The 23,128-nt window shown below is 50.6% G+C and overlaps 1 protein-coding gene across 4 annotated transcripts in view; it reads left to right on the plus strand.

The window, feature by feature from the left end:
• DLG5 (discs large MAGUK scaffold protein 5) overlaps nucleotides 1-23,128 on the plus strand; it is a 100,559-nt gene that overhangs the window by 53,905 nt on the left and 23,526 nt on the right. For 3 of the 4 annotated variants that reach the window (XM_079138787.1, XM_079138785.1, XM_079138786.1), the window contains 10 exons: nucleotides 6,804-7,063; nucleotides 8,197-8,509; nucleotides 13,050-13,234; nucleotides 14,628-14,753; nucleotides 16,411-16,543; nucleotides 16,907-17,034; nucleotides 17,642-17,817; nucleotides 18,134-18,237; nucleotides 19,718-19,810; nucleotides 21,487-22,500. In XM_079138787.1, coding sequence (XP_078994913.1) covers nucleotides 6,804-7,063; nucleotides 8,197-8,509; nucleotides 13,050-13,234; nucleotides 14,628-14,753; nucleotides 16,411-16,543; nucleotides 16,907-17,034; nucleotides 17,642-17,817; nucleotides 18,134-18,237; nucleotides 19,718-19,810; nucleotides 21,487-22,500 — 2,532 coding nt within the window. The remainder of the gene's footprint in view (nucleotides 1-6,803; nucleotides 7,064-8,196; nucleotides 8,510-13,049; nucleotides 13,235-14,627; nucleotides 14,754-16,410; nucleotides 16,544-16,906; nucleotides 17,035-17,641; nucleotides 17,818-18,133; nucleotides 18,238-19,717; nucleotides 19,811-21,486; nucleotides 22,501-23,128) is intronic. The other variant, XM_079138784.1, reaches the window with a different exon arrangement.

The raw sequence follows: 23,128 nt of genomic DNA on the forward strand, positions 1-23,128 counted from the left end.
GGAAGCAGGGGACGCCCTAGATGGCCACAGCTTGCTCCCCACTGGGCCTGAGGGCAAAGGTTGGCCTCCCTGGACAAGGCTGGTTTTGTTGCCTGGTTCCTCCTACGCCTTGTAAACTTGAAGAGGCCCTTGCAGGGTAAATGGTACTATTTGACTTGCATGTTTGCTTGAGGGATTTGTGGGGCCTTCTATTCCTCTGCATGATTTATCTCAGAGGAAATGAAGCAGCCCTGGGCCAGGGCCTGGGCCTGGGCCCCTCTCCCACTTGAAAGCAGCAGACAGGTGCTTTGTTCTGTGTATGTTTGTGAGAGGGGAGGTGCCTGAGAGGTGCAGCCTGGCCCTGGTTCCATTTCTGTTCATGGGTGAGAATGCGCCATCTTGGATTCTTCCAGGCTTCATCAGGCATGCCCAGGAGATCCTGGATGGAAGGTGACAGGCCCTGGTTGGGGAAGCAAAGTAGAGGATATTTTGGTATCAGTCTTTCTTTACTAAACTAATGCATGTTCTTTGGTTAAAAAAGAAAAAAAAAAAAACAACTTCAAAAATAAAGGTACTTACCCTCACCTCAGTCTTGCTCTGTAGAAATGACCAACCTCTATGTAAACCACTTTGGAAATATCCTTGTGGACACAGGACTGTTTGTTCATTTGTTGTTATTGTTTTTTATAGTATTTAACACATACATAAGATTTCCTGAAAGTTGCCTTTAAAATTTTTTGTTTTAACCTTATAACGGATTCTCTTAGTTTTTCTGTTAATTTGAACATCCAACAAGGGGTCTCTGTTTTGTTGTTGGTAGTGTATGACCCCCGTTCTGTGTGTATGGAGCGTTTTGATTGTCAACACTATTTCCTTATTACAAACAGTTTTTAAGAGGTCACACCTACTTTTTTTGTATTGGGGCTCAAACCAAGGGCCTCTCACATGCTTGACAAGTGTTCCACCACTGAGCTACACCTCCAGCCCTTTTTATTTTTTATTTTGAGACAGGGTCTTGTTAAGTTGCCCAGGCTGGCCTCAAACTTTCACTTCTCCTGTCTTAGTCTCCCACTCACCTGGGATTACAGGTCACACATACGTCTATCTTTAAGCTCTTTAGTATTTCTATTTTCAAATATGATTCTTAGAGGTAAAATTACTGGGTTCAAAGTAATGCACGTTTTCCTTTTTATAGGTCCTGCCGATTTATTTGGGAAACTTGTAAGGTCTTAAGAGTTTCCTCTCTCTTCCTCCTTTCTCTGTCTTTAAAAATGTGCATTTTTTGCTGGATGTGGTGGCCCACATCTGTAATCCCAGAGACTTGGGAGGCTGAGGCAAGAAGATCACACGTTCGAGGTCAGCCTCAGCCACTTGGTAAGACCTTCAGCAACTTAGCTAGACTTTGTCTTAAAATAAAGACAAAAAGGCTGTAACTCAGTGGTAGAGTGCCCCTGAATTCAGACCTCAGTACTGCAAATAAATAAAAATAAAAGGTCTGGAGATGTAGCTCAGTGGTAAAGCACCTACAAGTTCAGTCCTCAGCACCAATATAAATAAACAAAAAAGCAAGCAAACTAAAACTAAAGCCAGGCATGGTGGTGCACACCTGTAATCCCATTAGCTCAGGAGGCTGAGGCAGGAGGATCACAAATTCAAAGCCAGCCTCAGTAACTTAGTGAGGCCCTAAGCAATTTAGTGAGATCCTGTCTCAAAAAAATAAAAAGGACTGGAGATGTAGCTCAGTGGTTAAGCCCCCCTGGGTTAAATCCTTGGTACCAAAAATAAACACACAAAAAGGCTAAAATAAAATGTTCTTTTTTTTTTTTTCTTTCATAATTCATGAAAGTTGACTTTCCAAGTATCCCAGATGTTCTCTTCCGTTATCACTAGCTGGGGAGCTAGACATTTGACCACCGTTGTGTGTGCGTCTGTGCATGTGCAGGCACACGTGTGTGGGCATGTGTGTGGAACTGTTTACTAAGAACACGAAGAAAAAAGATGCAAAGGAAACCTGTAGACTAATAGGACTGCTCTCACTTCTTTAGAGTCAGCTGTGGCTTTGGTTCCCCCGTATTTCTTAGGAAGCCTTGTGTGACAGCACAGGCGTGATTCTGAGCTCTGCTTGTGAGAGGAGTTGAGAAATGTTTGTGGGGATCGTGAGCCTCTTTGGCTGCCGTGCCGTGGGAAGGATGACTCTGACTCCTGGGCTGGAGGGAGAATCAGAGGCAGAGGGGCGCAGAGAGGTGGAATTCTGCTCACAGTAAGCAAGACTTCCTCACACCTGGGGAACTTACACCTGGGGAACGGACTGAGCTGCGGAGGTGATAAGGTGGTGGAAACTGGCCAGGGCCCAATCGCTCCCTGCGGTTTCTTCTGACCCTAGGATCCCTCCACACTGCCAGGCTAGGCATCAGAAAGGATTCCTGGTTCTGCTCTGGGATTTTCCCTGACCTGCCTGTCTTACCAGGAACTTGTGGCACACCCTGGCAGCCCTGAATTGTCTCTGGATTGTCACGCAGGCCTGGACCTAAGCTCCTCAAGGGTAGGGCTTTTACGGAACCATTTTCCAATGAAGGAAGGACAAACTTGCCCTGGTTGTAGACTTCCTAGTTAGTTGGCCCCTGCTGAGCTCAGACCCGGAAGGAGGTCTCTGCTCTGCCTTCTTTCAAGGCCACCTTAAAAATGAGTCTCTTACTGAAGCTTGGTACAACTGTAGGACAGCATCTGGCGGTCCACCCAGGGCTGCCACCTGGTGGGAAACTCTGACAGTGGCAGCAGGTTCTTTGTTCTGCAGTAAACCAGACCCGCTCCAAGCCACAAATTAGGGCAACCCCGTGTAGAGGCTGACCTTTCCAGACATGGATGGGAGGCATGGGTGATTGAGCAGATGTCAGGAGAGCTCTCCATCAACCCTGGGTGACTTAGGTAGCCCCAGCCTTCTCATCTCATCGTGGTGGGCACTGTCAGGTGAGGCCCTGGGTGTCCTCCAGATTGCACTCTCTGCACCTGGGCAGATTCCTGGGCAGTTTGTCACTCTCGGGGCCAGTTCTCTTTGCTCAGGTGATTTATGGAAGAGAGTAATGTATCTTCATCTCACACCACACGCAGAAATATGTTCCAAGTACTTTAAAGATTTAAATGGGAAAAATGAAACTTGACTACTTTTAAGAAATAACAGCTGGAGAATCCCTTTCTGACTTCAAGGTAGGAAGAACTTGTTAAACACCCAAAGCACAGAATTAACAGATCTTGGCATATTAAAATGTGTAACCGTAGCACAACAAAAGACGCTGCAAGCCAACTGAAGACATATCGTGAAGATATTTGTATTAAATATACCTAGGAAAGGGGCAGTGCCTGGGATTTAAAAATAACTCCAGAGACAGGAGAGGGAGAGAGAGGCAAAGAGAGGGTACGAAGCCAGAAATCAAAGGATAGGAACATACAATTCTTAGAAGAGAAAATATGTGTGATCCATAAACATAAAGAAAAGTTGCCTAATCTCTCTAGAAGTCAGGACTATAAGTTTAAAAAGGAGAGCATGTTTTTGTTTAGGGGATTGGCAGTACTTTTAAAAACCTCCCCGTTTTGACAGTAGCCAAGAGGTGGCAGGACAAACCAAGTCTCTCTTGGGGGAATGAATGGATAAACAAAATGTATTTCTGGATATATAGTGAAATATCATTCAGGAAAAGGAAACGGGGTCCAACCCATGCTCCAACGTGGGTGAACCTTGAGGATACAACACTGAGTGAGATAAACCAGCCACAAAAAGACAAAATACTGTTTGATTGCACGAATGTGAGGGATCTGAAGTGGTCAGTTTCAGAGAGACAAAGTGGAGTCGTGGTTTGGGGCTGGGAGGGGGCTTGTGGAAATGTTTAATGGGTGCCCAGTTTCAGTTTTGCAAGATGAGAAAAGTCCCGGAGATTGGTTGCACAACAGTGTGAATGTACGTAAAACTACTGAACTGCATACTTAGAAATGTTTAACGTGGTCAGGAGGGTCAATTTTATGTTGTTGTATTTTACCACAAATAACATTTAAAAAAAAATCTGAATGTACTGTACCTTGGCAAGGGTGTGCTGGTGACAGTCATGCTGAACTTCTGCCACAGCTGGTTGGGGTGTAAATCGGTATAGTCACATTGGAGAGCAATTTGGTGGTGTCCAGTCAGTGTGGAAAATCCATATCCCAAGACTTAGCCACTCCACTCCTAGAGAAAAGGAGACGTGTGCACAACCATGTTCAGGGCAGTATTATTTATATTAGCAAATACCCTGAGACAACGTGACCGTCTCTGGATCAGAGGAGGGAGTGACCTTGTCACATGGTGAAGTGCTACCTGCCTGCATCCACTGGACTGAATCTCAAAGGCAGCAGACTACCAAATACCTCCAGCAGCCTGAAACCCCGGGGAGGTGTCTGCCTAGGTGGTGGTATGGCCTTGTGCACTGAGGTGGTCAGCAGCACGCTTGGGGTAGAGGGCGAGTAATTCTGGAAGGGATGGGATAAATGGGGAACCAGGTAAGAAGGGTGCTCTGGGGGCTTTAGCAACCCCCATAATGGTCTACTTCTCTGAGAACAATTAGGGACACAGTTAGATATTAAGATTAGAGTTAAACTGTCGGGTATGTAACATTGGTTACATTAATTGCTGCACTCTATGTTTGGAAGATATTCTTTTTTATTTAAAGAAAGATTTTAGATGACAGTGTGGGACTCAACACCTGGTTTCCCAGCGGTGTCTCAGGGCGTATTCCATTTTGGCCACAGTGAGTGAAACTTTTTTCTAGAATAACAAACGTCTTAACTGCTGAGGAACCCACCTGCCACTTTTTAAAACATTTTTTTGGTTGTTTTTGTTTTGTAGTTGTGGATGGACAGCATGCCTTTATTTTATTTGTTTTTATGTGGTGCGAAGGATCAGACCCAGTGCCTCACACATGCCAGGCAAGCACTCTGCCACTGGGCTACAGCCCCAGCCACACACCTGCCACTTTTTAAAATAAGCTTTGTATCTTGGAGTCCTCATAAGACTTCCTTTGAAGGGAAGAGTTCTACTTAAAAAATAAATAAGGACGAACAAGGCACAAGCCTGAGCCAATTCCTGAGGCAGGCCTCCCCTCTGACCGTCTGCAGTCCTGGGGTCTGATCCTAGGTCTTGGGGAGCGAGCTCCTTCCCTTGTCTCGGTGATTCTGATTTTCAAATCACATCCCATTTTGTGTTTTGAGATACGTCTGTTTTTGAGGCTGACTCTACCTCTGAAGGGAATATTCCATGCTCGCAGGTCCTGGTTCTCTGGGCTGCAAAGATCTTGTGATAACTTAGCCCACGCACAACCAGCCAGGTGATTCCAGGGCTGTTGAGCTGTAGGCACTAAGCAAGCCTTTCCGGTTCTCTCCTGTCATTTGAGAAATAAGGAAACTGAAACCCACAGAGTTGGTGACTCACCAAGGGCTCGGGTCCCCTGAGGTATTCAGCAGAAGTCAGCAGGCCCCCCGACAGCCTCTTAACTCATCTCCCCCCGCCCTCTTGAATAGCATCCCGAGTGAACTTTAGCTTCTGTAATTCAGAGCACTGTGCTCTCTTGCATTAAATTCCTCCATGGCTTCCCATTTTTTTCAGGCTGCGATCCTCATTGTGGGTCCTTCTCCAAGGCTCTGCTTGAATCCACTCCCTTTTGTGAACTGGGTGACTGCAGCTATACTGCCAGTTCCTTTTTGCTGTTCTTAGCACACATTTGCAGATTCTGCCCCAGGGCCTTTGCATTTGCTCTCCCAGCAGCCAGGTGTGCTCTTGGCTGCTCTCCATTTGCATCTGGACAGATGTCACCCTCTTAGAGAGGCATCCCCGGGCCTTGGCCCTCCTCACAGTTTTCTACTCTACTGCTCAGGAGGCTCTTCATCCTGTTATCCTATTTTTTAAAAATTTTCTTAATAGCCCTTATCATGCTCTGAAGTTAATTTATTTGGTGTATGTGTCTATATCCTTGCATTAGGAGCAAAGGTCCATGGAGCACAGTCTCTTTCCATCCTGCCTGGTGTCACCAGCACTTAGATCAGTACTGGACATTTTAGGTGTTGTTTTTTGGAGTCCCCAACATGATCTGTGGATTCTGCGATTTGTGAGGGGGTCTCACAAGTGTGTAATCATGGTGGTAAAAATTCACAACCATGGGACACAAAGCAAAATCAGTAAGGGGAGGAAAAGCTACGTGGGGCAAAGTCCAAAGGACGCAAGGTGCAAGTTTCCAAGAGTCCTCCCCAGTGCAGTGGCACCAGACACACTTCATTCCTCCAGCACAGAGTCGTGACAGTCCATGTCAAGAGGGGCCTCCGGGGCAGTCCACTGGACACCTAGCGCCTGGACTTTTCACTGGGGGTGGTCACGAGTCTGCCCACCGCCTAGCACGTACCAAAATGCTAGACTCCTAGAAGAAAGTAGGTGTTTAGCCCGAGCCACGTTGTTTGTGTAGTCTGGGCACCACAAGCTGCTCTTATCACGCAGGGAAAGATTTATATCAGCCTAGAGAAATGTTGCTGCTGTGGGTTCCCAGATGCCAGCCCGGAAGGAGCTAGCCTTGCAGTAAGCCTTCCCAAGATTGAGAGTCTCTGGACGGCCGTGTTAACTTTTCTCCGCATAACACTTAATAAATATCTGAGAACAAGGGAATCCGAGTGAATCAGCCCAGTGTGGCTGCAGGGCCCGTAGGATCAGACGCCTCCAGGCTCCCGAAGGACCCCCGGCCCGAGCCTGGTCCTCCTGGGGGAGGTCTGTCCTGTCCACCCCGCCTCTCATGAGCACAACTCCCTCCGGCCAGGTGCTGAAGCACAACGGGTCATCGGAGATCCTCAACAAGCTGTACGACACGGCCATGGATAAGCTGGAGGGGGTCAAGAAGGACTACGACGCCCTGCGGAAGCGGTACAGTGAGAAAGTCGCCATCCACAACGCAGACCTGAGCCGTCTGGAGCAGCTGGGGGAGGAGAACCAGCGCCTGCTGAAGCAGACGGAGATGCTGACCCAGCAGAGGGACACCGCCATCCAGCTGCAACACCAGTGTGCCCTCTCCCTGCGGAGGTAGGACCCAGCCAGAGGACCGACAGGGAGGAGAGCAGCCTGAGAGCCAGATGCATCTTCTCTGCCAGGCTCCCAGCCACGGCCAGGGGGACGGCAGCTCAGGCTGGGGTGCCATTTCAATCAACAAGTATTTCTGTCTAGGAAACTTTTTTTTTTTTTTTTTTTTTTTTGACCCTTACTGTGTCTTGGGAGTTATATCATCTTCCTCCCAGTGGAACCACCTGGTGTGTTCTGAGCATCTGCCTCTTAGGTCTCCCCATAACCCTCTCCTTCTGTCAGTCTCTCACCTAACAAATGGGAAAGTTGATTTTTCAGGGCATTGTGTCTCCTAAAAATTTCATTTTCTGTTAAAGAATATCATCTTTAGAGATGAGACTCCCCTCCCAGGATTGCATAAAGCACATTCCTGTAGAAGAACACTAGCTCTCTGGAGCACGCCTCGGTTTCACGCGGGTATAAGTGGATTGGGGAGTTGCCGGGTTGAACGCAGACAGGTTTCTCTGCTGCAGGACTGGTCGGAGCTTTTGTTCTCCCAGGGAGGACCAAGGCGTAGAGGTCTTCGGGGAACACGCCTGGGTGGTTTCTGATGGAGCCCCTTGCAGGATCACTGTTCTTTAAGAACGCGCTTTGGGAAATGCACTCTAGAGCAGCAACTCTGATTCTCAGGCTGCCCACATGGGAGGTGCGCCCTGGCCTAGGGGGACTGAGCAAACCTCACGACCTTGGCCCCTTTCTCATGGTGCCAGGCCATACTGTCCTTCTCTGTAAAATGAGGGAGTCGGAGCAAATCTTCATCAAGGCTTTCCTGTGTCCTCTGCTGGGATTCTGCCATTGTTTTGTTTTCATTATTTTTTCAAAATAAGGTTGTTTGTGGAAGAATGCTCAGTTATTTGTAGTAGAGCCGAGGGCACAATGTCCTCAGTTCAACTTCTGGCATTCGTAAAATTTCCAGGCCCATGGCACTGGTGCTCTGTGGCCATTCTCCCTTGGGGTGCAGAGAATGACCTGACCTCACCCCAAACTTCATGCTTGACTGTCCAGCACAGCGGAGCTGGCGGGAGGTAGCAGAGCAGCCTGACAGCTGACCAGGCAGGTGCCCGCCCCTCCCACACCCTGCCGCCTTCCTCCCCCAGGTTCGAGGCAATCCACCACGAGCTGAACAAGGCCACAGCCCAGAACAAGGACCTGCAGTGGGAGATGGAGCTGCTGCAGTCAGAGCTGACAGAGCTGAGGACCACGCAGGTCAGAACCGCCAAGGAGTCGGAGAAGTACAAGGAGGAGCGGGATGCCGTGTACAGCGAGTACAAGCTCATCATGAGCGAGCGCGACCAGGTCATCTCTGAGCTGGACAAGCTGCAGACCGAGGTGGAGCTGGCCGAATCCAAGCTCAAGAGCAGCACCTCTGAGAAGAAGGCAGCCAATGAGGAGATGGAGGCGCTGCGGCAGGTAGGCTGTTACTTGGTGAGAGAAGTGGGGCTGCGCGGCGCTCAGGGGACTGGATAGACGGGCTTCTGAGTGACAGTGGAGAGTTCTCACCATGGGCCTAAGTGCTGGTGGGGTTGTCAGACATGGCCTGGGTCACTGCTGGGCGCAGGCGCAGTGTTCAGCTCTGATCTGGGATGCAGGGGAGAAATGGGAAGGGAGGTCCAACCACCATCCTAGACATCGTGGAAGAAAATCAGGTGACACAGATGCCATCACACCCAAACCCAGTTTTGTGCTGAAAGTCAGAGATATCTCAGACTTGCTCATTATGACGCAAAATCCCAAGCCCAAGTTCTTAGAACCATAGATCTGTTGCTCTCAGGGGTCAGAAGAGCACCCTGTGGGCACTGATGACCAACACTACTCTTTCCCAGGTTGCTCCCGGCCGAGATGTGCTAGTAGGCTGAGCCCGGCCTCCTTCTAAAGCCTCGCTCCCTGGGGGTGTTTCCTCTGGGATTGGGGCACTGGAGTGTTGCACTGGCACTGGCACTGGCACTGGGTCACTCAGCTCATCTCCTGAGTGAATTCTGTGGATTCTCCTCATGCTTCCCACCTGGCCACCTCCATCCCCACCTCCACCTCAGCACTGACGCCCCTCCCCCTGAGGTCCGTTACACTCTGCCGGGGCGACGACACCATTGGAGATTCCCTTCCCATTTTGTGAGTCAGTGTCGTGGCTCCGATTGATCTGGCCTGGTTATAACAGATCATGCCCCCTCACCCCAGGCTTCATTATTGCCCTGTTTAGGACCAGGGTGAATGCCGTGACACTGTTTTTGCAGGTAAAAATGGGCCAAATAGCAGTGGTTTCATACAAGGGGGCTGGGACCTGTGCAGACCATTAAGGTGAGAGCCAGTGTGAAGAGGAGTGTTTTATTTTTTATTTTTATTTTTTCGTGTGTGCTGGGGATGGAAACCAGGGCCTTATACCCTCTACCATTGAGCTACGCTCTCAGCCGCTACTTTGATGACATTTTTGTAAAGAACATTATGCAAAGGAATTTTAATAAGCCTCAGATAATGCACTAGAACTCAGCAAGTGTCCTAGATAAGGACTCCTTTTCACATACTGGTATCTGAGCACTTAATTTTGAGTGAAATGTTGATATCAGATAAGAAAACCAAAATAGTGCAGAAGAAAAATCTGAAAAGACCTAGTCAGTTACCAAACGAGAAGGTCACAGAAGGTTGTTCACACACAACCTGTGATAGGACCCAAAGCCCACTTGAGTGGGCTTTTGGGGTCATAGGAATGGCCTCTGAAGATCGTGGAAATGGAGGAGCTTGGTGAAGTACAAAGAGCACCCAAGTCCAGCCCCGCCACCAGCACTCAGGTGTGCCCTTCAGCCCGTGCCTGCCCTGCACAGGGGTGTTGGCTGGGCCTCAAGCCTGCCTGTCAGCTGAGGCAGGAATCCTTTCCAGGCATTGTTCCGAGTCAGCAGGCAGGAGATGATCAGAACCCCCTCCCCCTTCCAGAACTGAAATCCCTAGCTCCGTCTCCCCTTGCTGCTCTGGTTCCATGTACAGTATGGCTCCCTGCCACTCAGGGGAGGCCAGGTCTATGGCCCCTGCCTTCCTGGCTTGGAGTGTGCATGGTAAGACGGCCTGGGGTCAGACCCCACTCTCCTCAGCAGCCCAACTGCTCTGGCTCTGTTTGCAGGATGTCTCGATTCTGCCCAGCCCAAGGAGTGGTGCTTTGTGTTTCTGGAATTGTGCTTTCCTCCACTCTGTCCCCCTCTCTCTTGGTGTTTCCCTCTCTGTTGTCCATGAGCACCGACAGGTCTGGGGGCCTCTGTTCTGTCCCACTGCCCAGAGTGGGTCCGTCCTCAGGAGCTACTCTTACGAGGTCGCCCTCCCTGCCCTCAGCTGGCCGGGTCTAGTGAAGGCCATTGATTTTAGGAGGATGGAGGAACCACTGAGGTGCTGCGTGGCATCCTGCTGCCCCTGCAGAAGTTCCCCCGGGTTGTAACGCCCCCGCGCTCCACTGATAGAACACTGCCTCATAGAAGGGCCAGCACAGCCACTCTGGCTCACAGTCGCTTTTCTGTCCCTTGTAGCCCCCTCCTAATTCTGTTTTATATCCACCCACAAGTCCAGTTTGAGGAGCTGAGCTTGGCTCTGGAGGCTGAGCAGCATGATGGAGCTTCAGAAACTTGGGTGGAAAGCTCAAGAGGCTGCCAGAATAAAAGCCAGCTGCCCACTGGGAACTGTTTGTTCAAGGAGCAAAGCCCCCACACCTACATCCCCCACCTTCTCTCTGGGACCTTTGAGTGGGCTCTGCCCCTGCTGGGGCTGGGGTACAGCCTATGATTTTCCTCAGTGACTTCCTGCCTGGGCTGGCAAGTGTCTTGTGAAAAACAGCCCATCTCTTCTCCAAGTCCACTGAGACCAGGCAGTGCCTGTGAGGACTAAGGCCTGATGTTGGGGGCACAGAGTGGAGGAAGAAGCACTGGACTGAGAGTCTGCTCTGCACCGTGGTGGGACCTGGAGCAGGTCATTGTCAGGATCCTGGGGTTAGTCATCAGCATCCTCAAGAACTTGGACAAAGATCCTTCAGCCTTTTGCTCCAAACTCCTCTGTCCCTTTTAAGTTGCCTCATTTCTCCCCACTCACTCTCTAAAACTCCTAAGGAAACTGGGGGGGGGGGGGGGGGGATTCATTTTGGAGACCAGCAGTGCCAAGGGGCCCGTGGGAAGGAAGGGAGATGGGGGCGGGGGTGGGAAAAACCAAGCATAGTTTCCAGCATGGGCTTCTCTGTGTGTCGCCACCTCTGGTGCTCGGTTGAGATTACCATCCAGCACAAAATGGAAAAACTTTTCAGGGAAAACAAATATTAATGTGTTTCAAATATAAAACCATGCATACATTACCAAACCTTCAGTACAATGTACATTTTTTAAAACATGATTGTTAGATGTATTATTTATTATAAAAAATTCTTGACAGACTTAGTACAAATAGTTCCTTAATTTTTTAAGAGTTACATTTTTTAATAGTAAACACTCGATACAGCACAAAAGTAGGGAAATAATGAAACTAAACTAATTTGCATTGATCTTGGGCCACGAGAGGTCTGAGCAACGCATGCCACTGTGTTGCTCTTGAGTTACAACACACTTTTTGTCTAAACTTCCCTCCAGTTCCTGCTGACTGTACATGAGCAATAAGGGTTAGTTGTGAACTGACTCCAGGCTTATGACCAGTTTCCATGGTCTCCTTCCTCCCTTAGCCTCCTGGTGAGAACCTCTGAGATCTTTCTGAACTTGTTTTGAGCAGGGGCTACATGGGTCCATGTGGAAGTGTCCTCCCTGTTCACCTTCCTAACGTCCTGTCTCCGGGCAGAGAGCCCCCAGGAGCAGTGCCTCGAGGGACATGGTCCTGCTGCACTTGTACAGAGAGCTGGAGTGCAGCCGTCCCTGCAATAGACACTGCCTGCCTTGTCATTTGTCATCTCCCGCATTTTCTCTGGCTTATAGAGACACAGAGGGAGTGTCTGTGTGCAAGCTTTGAAGAGTCTGATCTGAAATTTTATGGAGACTATAACTCTCTAGGGAGGTGTCAAGATACAAACACTCCATAGTTCTGCTTTTTAAAAGAACTTAGGTGCAGCCAGGCACAGTGGTGCACGCCTCTGATTCTAGTTACTTGGGAGGCTGAGGCAGGAGGATCACAAATTCAAAGCTAACTTTGGCAACTTAGACCCTGTCTCACCATAAAAAGCAGTAGAGGGCTGGGGATGTAACTCAGTTGCCTTGCAAGCACATGGCCCTGAGTTCAATCCCCAGCACCACAAAAAAAAAAAAAAAAAAAAAAAAGCAGTAGAGATGTAGTTCAGCGGTAGAGCACCCCTGGGTTCCTTCCCCAGTACTATAAAAAGCAAAAACCCAAAATTTAGATGCACAGTATTCACAAGCAAAAATGCTGGAATATTTCATTTTTTAAAAAAACTCAGCATGTACATTGTAGAAAGCAGCATTGCAGACATGGGGGCAGTGTGGAAGGAGAAGTTAAGACCAATCTCTGTCCCCTTCACTGCCTCACATATCACACTTTGTCCCCAAAGCTTCCTTTTTAAAAATTTATTTTTTAATGGATGTATTGTATTTGTACATAAAAGTGGGACTCATTGTGACATATTCACACATGAACATGTTTTGAAATCTTGAGTGCTCTTTAGCATGTGGCAGTGGGCTGTTACATATAAACCACAGCAATGGCAAAAGCACACACGAGAGACGTTCCACCCAGGCTGCTGAGGCCACACCTGAGTAGGGGGCTGGGGTTCTGGTTCAGGCTCTTGTGGGGCTGTGAGTGTCTGGGTTGGCCCCCACCTAGTGTCACTTGCAGTCTGATCAGGTCCAGTGTAAGAGGGGATGTGCTGGACTTAGTCTTCCTTCCACCTGGCTGTCTAGAGCAGCAGTCCCACCCTGCACTCGGAGGAGGGGGCTTCCATTCCAGGAGTCTGAGCAGTCTCCCCCTGTGCCTGTCCCTTGACCCCTAGATCAAAGACACCGTGACAATGGATGCTGGGAGAGCCAACAAGGAGGTGGAAATCCTTAGAAAGCAGTGCAAGGCTCTGTGCCAGGAGCTGAAGGAAGCCCTCCAGGAGGCGGATGTGGCCAAGTGCCGCCGGGATTGGGCCTTCCAGGAGCGGGACAAGATTGTGGCGGAGCGAGACAGCATCCGGTATGGGGCAGGCATGAGCTTGTGTTTCCCCAGAGCACACTAAGGTCTGTTGGGAAGGTCAGAATTGTACATCATATGTCCAGGTAGGGTGCCAGGAGCCTGGGCTCCTCCCTTCTCACCCCTAGATGACATTCAGACCTTGCCTCTTGGTGTCAGAGTTTTGCATTATGTCCCTCCTTCCTGTTTAACTTTACCCCAGACATCCTGAGCGTGTGCTGTGTCCAGGTAAGACGCCTGTGAAATGGCACAGGGCTGGCCACTTTGAGGGCTTCTCATGACAGTGCAGCAGAATGCATTTTTCAGCATATTTACTGGACACCGCCTGTATGCCAGATCTTAGATGCTTGAGCGTAGTGACCTTGAGGGAGGCTCCCAGGTGCATGTGATGCTCGGGAGGGGTTGAGCTGCCTGGATGGGGAGCATCAGGGGAGGATGATGCATGGATGTGATGTCCGGGGCCTCAGCCAGGGCTGTTCTCAGGCATGCAGGGCACTTGTGGTATGAGGGGGTCTCTGAGAAAGTATGGCATTTGAGCTAGAACTTGAAGCTTGAGTGGGGTTCTTCCAGGTGATGAGGAGGGATGGACACTGGGGAGGGAGGACATCGAGGGTTTTCTGGAAGATCCCCTGAGGCTGTTTTGGCAAAGACCCATGGCCCTGGGGGCTGGTCAGAGGCCCTACCAGTGGAGAGCAGCCAGGTGCTCTGTGGGACAGAGAGGGAGTACTGAGGCCCAGTGGGGGTTTCCGTCTCCTTTTCTTACCTGAACTGCAGGTTTCTCCAGAGTACAGTTCTGAACTGGGGAAGATTTGTCTCTGTGGAGAGGTGGGGCTCAGCCCTCTGGGCACATCCAGTTCTAGAGGTGGCCCCCCCCCGCTGGCTGACTTGGGCTGTGGTCCCCTTTCCCAGAGTCCCACCGAGCTCACACTTTGCACCTGTGCAGAGCTCAGCTTCACAGAGATGTGTGAGGACCAAGTTCTGACCGAGTGGGCTCTCAGCCTGGGTGCAGGGTTGGGGTGGGTCTAGAAAGCTGGGTGTGCAGGTGGTTAAGGGATTTGGGGTAAGTGCTGGAGACAGGAGCCTTCCAGGCAGCTGGAGTGCTTCACTGCAGAGTCCCTCCCCTCCCCAAGGCCGAGTTAGAATAAGTGAGCACCTGCAGACAGTGCTTCTTAGCCTCAGCCTCACCAAGCGGGGAGCAGAAGGAGCACAGGACACTGGGAACCCTGTGCCTGGTGACTGTGGCACTCTCCCCAGGTTCCTGAGCACTTCCTCTGGGGTGAGGCACGTGCCCGTAGGTGTTTGGGAAGGGGGCTGCCAGGCTGTTTTCTGCTGACATAAGCCCTGCCTCCATCCCCCTGCCCCTCAAGGTCACCTTGCCCTCTGCCTTCCCTGCCAGGACACTGTGTGACAATCTTCGGCGGGAGCGGGACCGGGCAGTGAGTGAGCTGGCTGAGGCCCTGCGCAGCCTGGATGACACTCGGAAACAGAAGAATGACGTCAGCCGGGAGCTTAAGGAGCTCAAGTAGGCTTGGGTGGGCACGTTCTGTGACCATGACATCCCTGCTCCCTGCAGAGCACTGATCCCAGAGTACACTGGGCGGAGCTTGCCCCTGTGTGCAGGCCTTGCCATCTGTTCCTTCACTCTGCCTCCCTTTGTCAATCTGTGAAATGGATGTCGGTGCCATCTCCCTCTTAGCAGTTACTTAAATTCTAAGACCAGCACAGAAAGCCCAGCAGCTATGATAAGACCATGAAGATGGGACAGGCCTGTTCTTGTGATCTGTGGATGCATATTCGTAAGACTGGGGTGTCTCCTTGGCCACAGCATCCTCCCAAGGGTCATTTAAACACTTGGTGGCCGCTAGCAGAGGATCGAAAATACCAAGTTCAGAGTTTAAAAATAGAAATTGACAGAGTCCAGTAACCAACATGCAATCTAGAACCAGACTCTCCTCTGGTGTGCCCTCATGGTGGCAGATGGAACAGTGTGCTGAGCCCTCAGTGCAGAGCCTTGGCTACACTGGCCTGGAAAGAGGCACTGGAGGCTGAGAAGCCTTCTAGAACTTGCCAGTGAGAGCCCAGCCCACCCATCCATGCAGACCTGGGAGCCTGCAGGACACAAAAGCAGTTCACACGTACGCCAGGAGCTCAGTGGGTATCATGGATAAGCTGGAAAGATAGCCTGGGCCCAGGTTTTAGAAAGGGCATCACTTGTAAGTCCCTGGGGGGACTTGAAGAGGTTTCTGAGTCTTTTTTCCCATTCTCTTTGCTAGGACTTCCTTAGAGCTAAAGTTCAAAATTTTGATGGGCTAATTTATTAATTTTTTTAAAACACTTACAATGATTTATGTCTAAGAACCCCTTATGTAGCCCTAGACCTCAAAAGTTATTCTCCTCTATTTTCCTTCTAAAAGTTTTATAGTTTTATATTATACTTTGAATTTGTGATGTGTTTTGTGTTCATTTGGGTGTGAGGCAAAGGATTTAGTTGAAGTCCCTGTTTTCTGTCGTGTCCTACTCTCTAGCACCATTGATTCAGGACTGTCTTTTTTTTTTTTTTCCAAACCTTTATTTATTTTTATGTGGTGCTGAGAATCGAACCCAGTGCCTCTGTCGTGCTAGCAAGTGCTCTACCGCTGAGCCACAACCCCAGTCCCCAGGACTGTCCCCTTCGTGAATTACTTCTACACTTTTGTATTTGTGTGGTGCCATTTCCAGGTCCCTCGTTCTGGTCCGTTTATCTGTGTGTCTGTCTCCCTGTAGTACCATGTAGTCTTCGTCAGAGTTGGTTTACAGTGAATCTTAAGACCAGGTCGGGTGACTCCTCCCACTTGATTCTCCCATTTTCAAAATGGCTTTAGCTGTTCTCATTCCTTTTCGTGTGCATTTGAGAATAGTTTTTGTTTGTATCTACAAAAAGTCTTGATGGCGTTTTGACCTGAATTGCCTTAAACCTCTGGATAGATTTTGGGACAATCTGTCTTTTTAAAAAAGTCCCTGCGAAAGCCCTCTGATGACCCAGGAAGCCCTTATTGGACCTCCGGACTTGGAAGCTGGCGTGTAGTACAACAAAGGAGCCCCGGAGGCTTTCGTAACTGGCAGCCCTGGCTCGGAGTTGTGATGCAGGGGGCTGTTTTTGCCCTCCAACAGGCCATCGCCACCGCCCTCTCTGTTCACAGGGAGCAGATGGAATCCCAGCTGGAAAAGGAGGCCCGGTTCCGGCAACTGATGGCCCACAGCTCCCACGACTCGGCCATCGATACGGATTCCATGGAGTGGGAAACAGAAGTGGTGGAGTTTGAAAGGGAGACGGTGAGCCGCCTTGGGTGGCTCTTCTCCCCTGTTCTTCTTGATGTGAAGACCAGGGATGGCCCTCTGGCAGTGTCTCCGTTTTGCTGCTGCCATTTTAGAGGACCTGCTTTTTTTTCCTGGGGTGGGAATACATCCTTCCTCGGCAGTGGTCCAACCTGGGCTGCGGCAGTTGGTGTCCTTGTCTCATGGTGGTGCTGTCCCAGCACAGCAGAAGGAAAAGTGGAGCATGGGGAGGTGCTGGCAGGGTGCAGCTCCTCCTAGCCTTCCTCCTGGGGACAGACTGAGTGTGGCTTTGGGTTGAAGAGCCAAATGTTTCTGCTCACTGCTTGGTAAAGTGTACTGCTGTTGCTGCTGTTCCTACAGGAGGACATTGACTTGAAGGCACTTGGGTTTGACATGGCAGAAGGTGTGAATGAGCCTTGTTTCCCGGGGGACTGTGGCATATTTGTCACTAAAGTGGACAAAGGAAGCATTGCCGATGGCCGCTTAAGGTAAGAGTCGAGCAAAGAACTCCCAGAGAGCCAGGTAGCCCTGAAAGGCATGGATCCCAGCATCTGGGGATTCAGAGTCTCTCTGAGGCCTCGGGCTCAGCTGCTAAGATTGGGCTAAAAGGAAACTCTGCCTCTCAGTTGCCTCTGAATCTGGTTTCTCTCCAGTTACCAGGTGTCGTCTTTTGCTTCTCTGGGTGGCAAAGGGCTCAGGTGGGACGTGTTGAAGCCTAGGACTTGTGCCACATGCTCATTCCATGAGTTGTATTTACTAAGTACTGGTGTAAGCACTTGATGTAAATTAGCTGATTGATCTTTGCAATCCTATGAAGTTGGTGCAATTGTTGTCCCTATTTTACAGATGAGGACACTGAGACACAGAGGAGCTAGGTCCCCCAGCTAGTAAGTGGCAGAGCCAGGATTTGAACTCAGGTTGTCTAGCTCCAGCATCTGCAAGCTTACCCACTGTATGCTCCAGGAGGAGGAGCTCTTTCTGAATGTGAACACAGGGCAACTGCTTTTTGGCATTTGACACCTGAATGGGAGTGGTGGGGTTACCCACAGGTCCCTGGGTCCACACGAGTGCTAATCTGCCTGTGCCCGTCCTCAGGGTCAATGACTGGCTGCTGAGAATCAACGATGTGGACCTCATCAACAAGGACAAGAAGCAGGCCATCAAGGCCCTCCTCCATGGAGAGGGGGCCATCAACATGGTCGTGCGGCGGAGGAAGTCCCTGGGTGGGAAAGTGGTCACACCCCTGCACATCAACCTCAGTGGACAGAAAGGTAGGGAGCCTGCAGACGAGGCCGGTGCCTTTTCTGATGGGTGGGGATTGCACGTTGCAGGAGCACATGATTCACAGGCTTGAGTTGATGCCATTTAAATGTAGCCTGTGTGCTTTCCTGGCAGGAGGTTGTCCAGGTCCTGAGTGTCTGATTCACCAGACTGGGCGTGACTGAGTCCCCTTATGGGTGTGACCAGGTGGAGCTCTGTGTTGGGCAGGGTGCAGTCTGCTGACATTCCCTTTTATAAGTTTAGTTGACCAAGATGGGGTAGGGCACCCAGACCAGGGGTTGCCCACTGCTGTCCTGTGGCTTGCAGACAGTGGCATCAGTCTGGAGAGTGGAGTGTATGCTGCTGCTGTGGTACCTGGAAGCCCTGCTGCCAAAGAAGGGTCCCTCGCCGTGGGAGACAGGATTGTGGCGGTGAGTCTCTAGGATAGAGCCAGGCTATCTGCTGCTCCTAAATAGCTATATTATGTATGGGATGTTTGAGCAAGAAGTCATGAGCAGAGTATTTATATGTCCCTTATTCTTGGGCATTGCACTGTATAAAAATTTAAAAAAAAATTATTCCCCCTGATGGTGTCAAAATAGTACTACAGTAAATACTAGAAAATTATGAAATACAGAAAATGGAAGGAAATAACAAATGTTTGTATTGCTACCACATATAGATAATATCCACTCCCCGCCCCCTTCCTGTGGTACTGGGGATTGAACCCAGGGGCCCTTAACCACTGAGTTACATCCCTAGTCCTTTTTAATTTTTATTTTGAAAATAAAAGGTTCTCAGTAAGTTGAACATACGGGCCTTGAACTTGTAATCCTCCTGCTTCAACCTCTCCTTCTCAGAAGTGGTTACAATTAATTTACCACTCCAGGATAATCACTCAGTTAAACTTTGGACTTTGAAATAGTTGTAGATTCATAAGAAGTTACCCCAAGAATCCAGGGAGGTCTGTCCTGCCCTTACCCAGCTTCCCCTCCGTCATAGCCACTAAGTGGACTGTGGCACAGCAGGTGTGCATGGTTTGTGGTTTTTCTGATATGTCATTCTGTGCAACCACTGCCATCTTCAGATGCAGACTGGGGTCGTCACCCCAGAAGCCTCCCTTCTGTCACCCCTTTGCAGTCACGCCCCTCTCTGCCCCCGTATTCCTTTGCTCTGGCACCTGATTTGTCCTTCACTATATTTTGCCATTTTGACGTCGTGTACGTGGAACCGATCAGGGAGTGACTTTGGGATGGCTTTTCTCACGCGGCTTCGGGACTGTGAGGACCGTCAGGTGGTTGCACGTGCCACCAGTTTGTTCCTTGTCATTGCCGAGCAGGTGTTTTCGCAGTTCGGCCATCTCCTGTCACACGTATACTTTGAGAAAAGGTTTGCATGTGTCTCAGGGATGTGGACGGGCTCACAAAGGGGTCGAGGGCCGTTGATCTCTGAACAGTGGCAGTGCTTCGTTGCACCTGGTGCTCTCGGATTTACGCTGGCTTTTCATGGCCTTGGTCTCCATTTTTGCCCCACCACCCCAGAAATATGTGTGTCCACTATTTCACACATGAAGGATGGAGCTGGGACGTTCTGAGACAGTGATAGTGATCTGCCATCGCGTGGCGGGATGTTCCCCCGCGGTCTCTGGTGTTTTGGTCCCGGGAGGAAGGCGCCTTCCCTTGGAATGATGTGAAAGCGCGTGTTTCATTCGCTCAGAAGCCCCTTACCGACTCTGGGCCTCACTGGGAGGAGCTTTCACTCCTCCACCAGCTCCTGACTTCGGCACTTTGCAGAACCAGGCCTGCTGTCCACCATGGGTGGCATGTGGCTGACCCCTTGTCCTGGCAGCCCAAATTAGCAGGGCTGAGGCCTCCCTGCCGGGCAGCCTAACCAGCTCTCTGTTGGCCCTAGATCAACGGCATCGCACTGGACAACAAGTCCCTGAACGAATGTGAATCTCTGCTACGCAGTTGCCAGGACTCCTTGACCCTCTCCCTCCTGAAGGTAAGGGCCTTGCAGCCAGTTCTGCTCTCACCACTGGGACGCTGGGCAAAGCCTTGGCTCCACACACTCAGCATACTGCTCAGCATCATGGGGATCCTTGGAAAAAAGGCACCGATGTACAAAATACAGGGTGCGAATGAAGCCTGGCTGGATCCTGATTGAAAAACAAAAAACATTTTGGGAACAGTGGGTACATTTGAATCTGGCTGGTTAATTAGATGACCTTACAGAATTATTACTTAGATCTGATAATAGCATTGGAGTTATATAGGGAAATGACTTTATTTGAGGAGGTACAAACTGAAGTTGTTAGGAGGGAAATGTCAGGATATTCGAAGCTTAACTTTTCCAGTATTCTGCAACATCACCATAGATAGAGACCTTAAAGACAACTTGGTAAAATATTGTTGAGTCCAGTTGGTGGGTTTGTGCTTATTTGTTATACTTTACTGTCAGTTTTTCTACTTGACTAAAGAGATTAGTCATAGAAAGTTAGGGGAAAAAATAGGCCTATTCATTTCATTAAGAGAAGTTTTTTGAATTACTCAATTATTTTCAAGTAATAGATGCTTTGGGTGACTGTTTTAGGTTGGTGCAGTGTCTCACTCGGTCAGTCAACCCCCACCCCAAGCACCCCCTGTTATTGGCATCTTGCATTAGTGTGGTACACTTGTTCTCATTGAGGGGCCGATGCTGATGCATTAGTGGAAACTTAATTGTGTAGTTTACATGAGGATTCACTTTTTCCCCCACCTTTGTGTGGTACGGGGGATTGGGCCCTGGCAATTGCACATGTTAGGAAAACACTCTGCTGCTGAGCTCCCCCCCAGCCTGAGGGTTCACTCTTGATGCAGTATATCATGTGGCTTTTGACAAATGTGTCCTGTGTATCCACCATGACAGTGTTATGCAGCATAGTTTCATTGGCCCTGCAAATCCCTGTGCTCTGCCTATTCATGTCTCCCTTCTCAGTCCTCTGACAGTGATCCTTGTTCTGTCTCCAGACTCTTGCCCTTCCCAGAAGGTCATGTGGTTGGAGGCCTGCAGCAGGCAGCCTTTCCCCATGACCTTCTCCAGTTAGCATAATGCATTTTAGCTTCCTTCATGTCCTTTTTTTTTTTTTTTTCTCCCCCATATTAGGGATTGAACCAGGGGTACTCGGCCACTGAACAACATCCCCAGTGCTTTTTTGTATTTTACTTACAGACAGGATCTCCCTGAGTTGCTTAGGGCCTCACTAAGTTGCTGAGGCTGGCTTTGAAGTCAAGATCCTCCTGCCTCAGCCTCCTGAGCTGCTGGGATTATAGGCATGCACCGCTGTCCCCAGCCCCTTTATGTCTTCATGGCTTGACAGCTCAAGTCCTTTTAGCGCTGATCAATATTCCTTGCCTGTGTTTTTCACGAGAGGTTTTTAGTTTGTGGAATATTGTGCGTCTGATCCAAGAAAGTGCTCAAAGTCGAGAGAACTCGATAGTTCTCTTGTGTGTTTGAAGTGACGAGGGCAGTGAGAAAACTTCACCATTAAGGGCGACTTGCACACGTGTGTGCACCTGCGTGTGCCTGTGCGTCTCATCTGGGTGCGGGTGGCCCATCTGCTCTGCCCGGGGGTGGTCGTCAGTGGCAGCTGTGGGCCCTGCTGCCTCTCCTTTTTCTCACCCCCCCTCAACCCTGTTTAGGTGTTCCCTCAGAGTGCCTCGTGGAGCGGCCAGAACATCTTCGAAAACATCAAGGACTCTGATAAGATGCTGAGTCTTCGGACCCACGGCCTGGAGGTCCAGGCTCATCACAAGCGCGGCTCGATGCAGCACCACAGCTCCACGCAGACGGAGCTCTTCTGTGTTGGGCTGGAAGACCGGAAGGAGCCAGGTCCCCCCGGAGGCAGCACCTCCTTTTTGCACAAACCGTTCCCTGGGGGCCCCTTTCCAGTCTCCCCCCAGACCTGTCCCAGCGCCTCCGAGCGCAGCCTGAGCTCCTTCCACTCCGATGCCTCTGGGGAGCGTAGCTACGGACTGGTGGACATGCGGAGCAGGCGGCCCCTGCTGCCCTTTGAGACTGAGGGGGGCCCCTGCGGGGTAGAGGCCCCTCTGGACACGGTCGATGCTGAGGGCGCCAACAGCGGTGGGACCTGGCCCAAGGCCGTGCTCGGCCCCACGGCAGGGCCGGAGAAGCTCTCCGTTTACAAGAAGCCAAAGCAAAGAAAGTCTATCTTTGACCCAAACACTTTCAAACGTCCCCAGACACCCCCCAAAATAGACTATTTACTCCCAGGCCCTGGGCCTGCTCACTCCCCCCAGCCCTCCAAGAGGATGGGGCCTCTGACACCCCCGAAGCCCCCCAGGAGAAGTGACTCCATCAAGTTCCAGCACAGACTGGAAACCAGTTCTGAGTCGGAGGCCACACTGGTGGGCAGCTCGCCATCTACCAGCCCACCAGGTGCCCCTGCCCCGGATGCTGGCCTCGGGGAACCCATGCATGCATCACCCCCTCGCAAGGCCAGGGTCCGCATTGCCTCCAGCTACCACCCCGAAGGGGATGGGGACTCCTCCTACCTGCCAGCCAAGAAGTCCTGTGACGAGGACCTCACTTCTCAGAAGGCGGAAGAGCTGGGGCAGAAGCGCCGCCGGCCCAAGTCTGCGCCCAGTTTTCGGCCCAAGCTTGCTCCGGTAGTGATCCCTGCTCAGTTCCTGGAGGTAGAGCTCAGCCCTGGGGGTGGGTGGGGAGTGGCCCAGCATCGGCGTCCCCGTGGTGTTGGACTGTCTCTTTCACTGTTGTCACCTGGGGGAGTGGGCTGAGGTGCAGGGCAGCAGGCCCTGCTGGGAAGGGGACATGGGGAGCACACTCTAATGGAACCGTGAGGCCACAGAGAACACTCGCATAGATGTAGCATTTGGTGTACCTTTTCAGTAAGACGCCTTTGTGCTTGTACCACAAAGTCGGGTGACACAGACTTGCCCGTGAAGGGTTTGAAGAAATGAGCGGCACATGTGAGACTGTTAATAGGCAGCAGGGTGGTCTCGTGTGTGCTGTAGTTGTTTCTAGAAGGGAGAGATTGCTGGGAGCCAGGACTGTTGGAGGCACCAGTGCCTGCTGAGTTACATGGTTGCTGAAGCCGGATGCGTGCCCACCCACTCACTTTCCACTCTCAGATTCTTTTTACTGGAAAGGACAGAGATTCTTCCTTTGCAGTGGTCTCCAGAGATTGTGAAGGAAGCCCTTCCCTTCTGGGTGTGTGAGGCAGAGTGAGTGGGTGGTGACTTTGTCCTACTGCTGACCTTCTGGGCCGGTGTGGAAGGAGTTTGTGCCTGGGGGACAGAGGTT

This window comes from Sciurus vulgaris (genome assembly GCF_902686455.1).
Source record: "Sciurus vulgaris genome assembly, chromosome: 4".
Classification (NCBI taxonomy): Eukaryota; Metazoa; Chordata; class Mammalia; order Rodentia; family Sciuridae; genus Sciurus; species Sciurus vulgaris.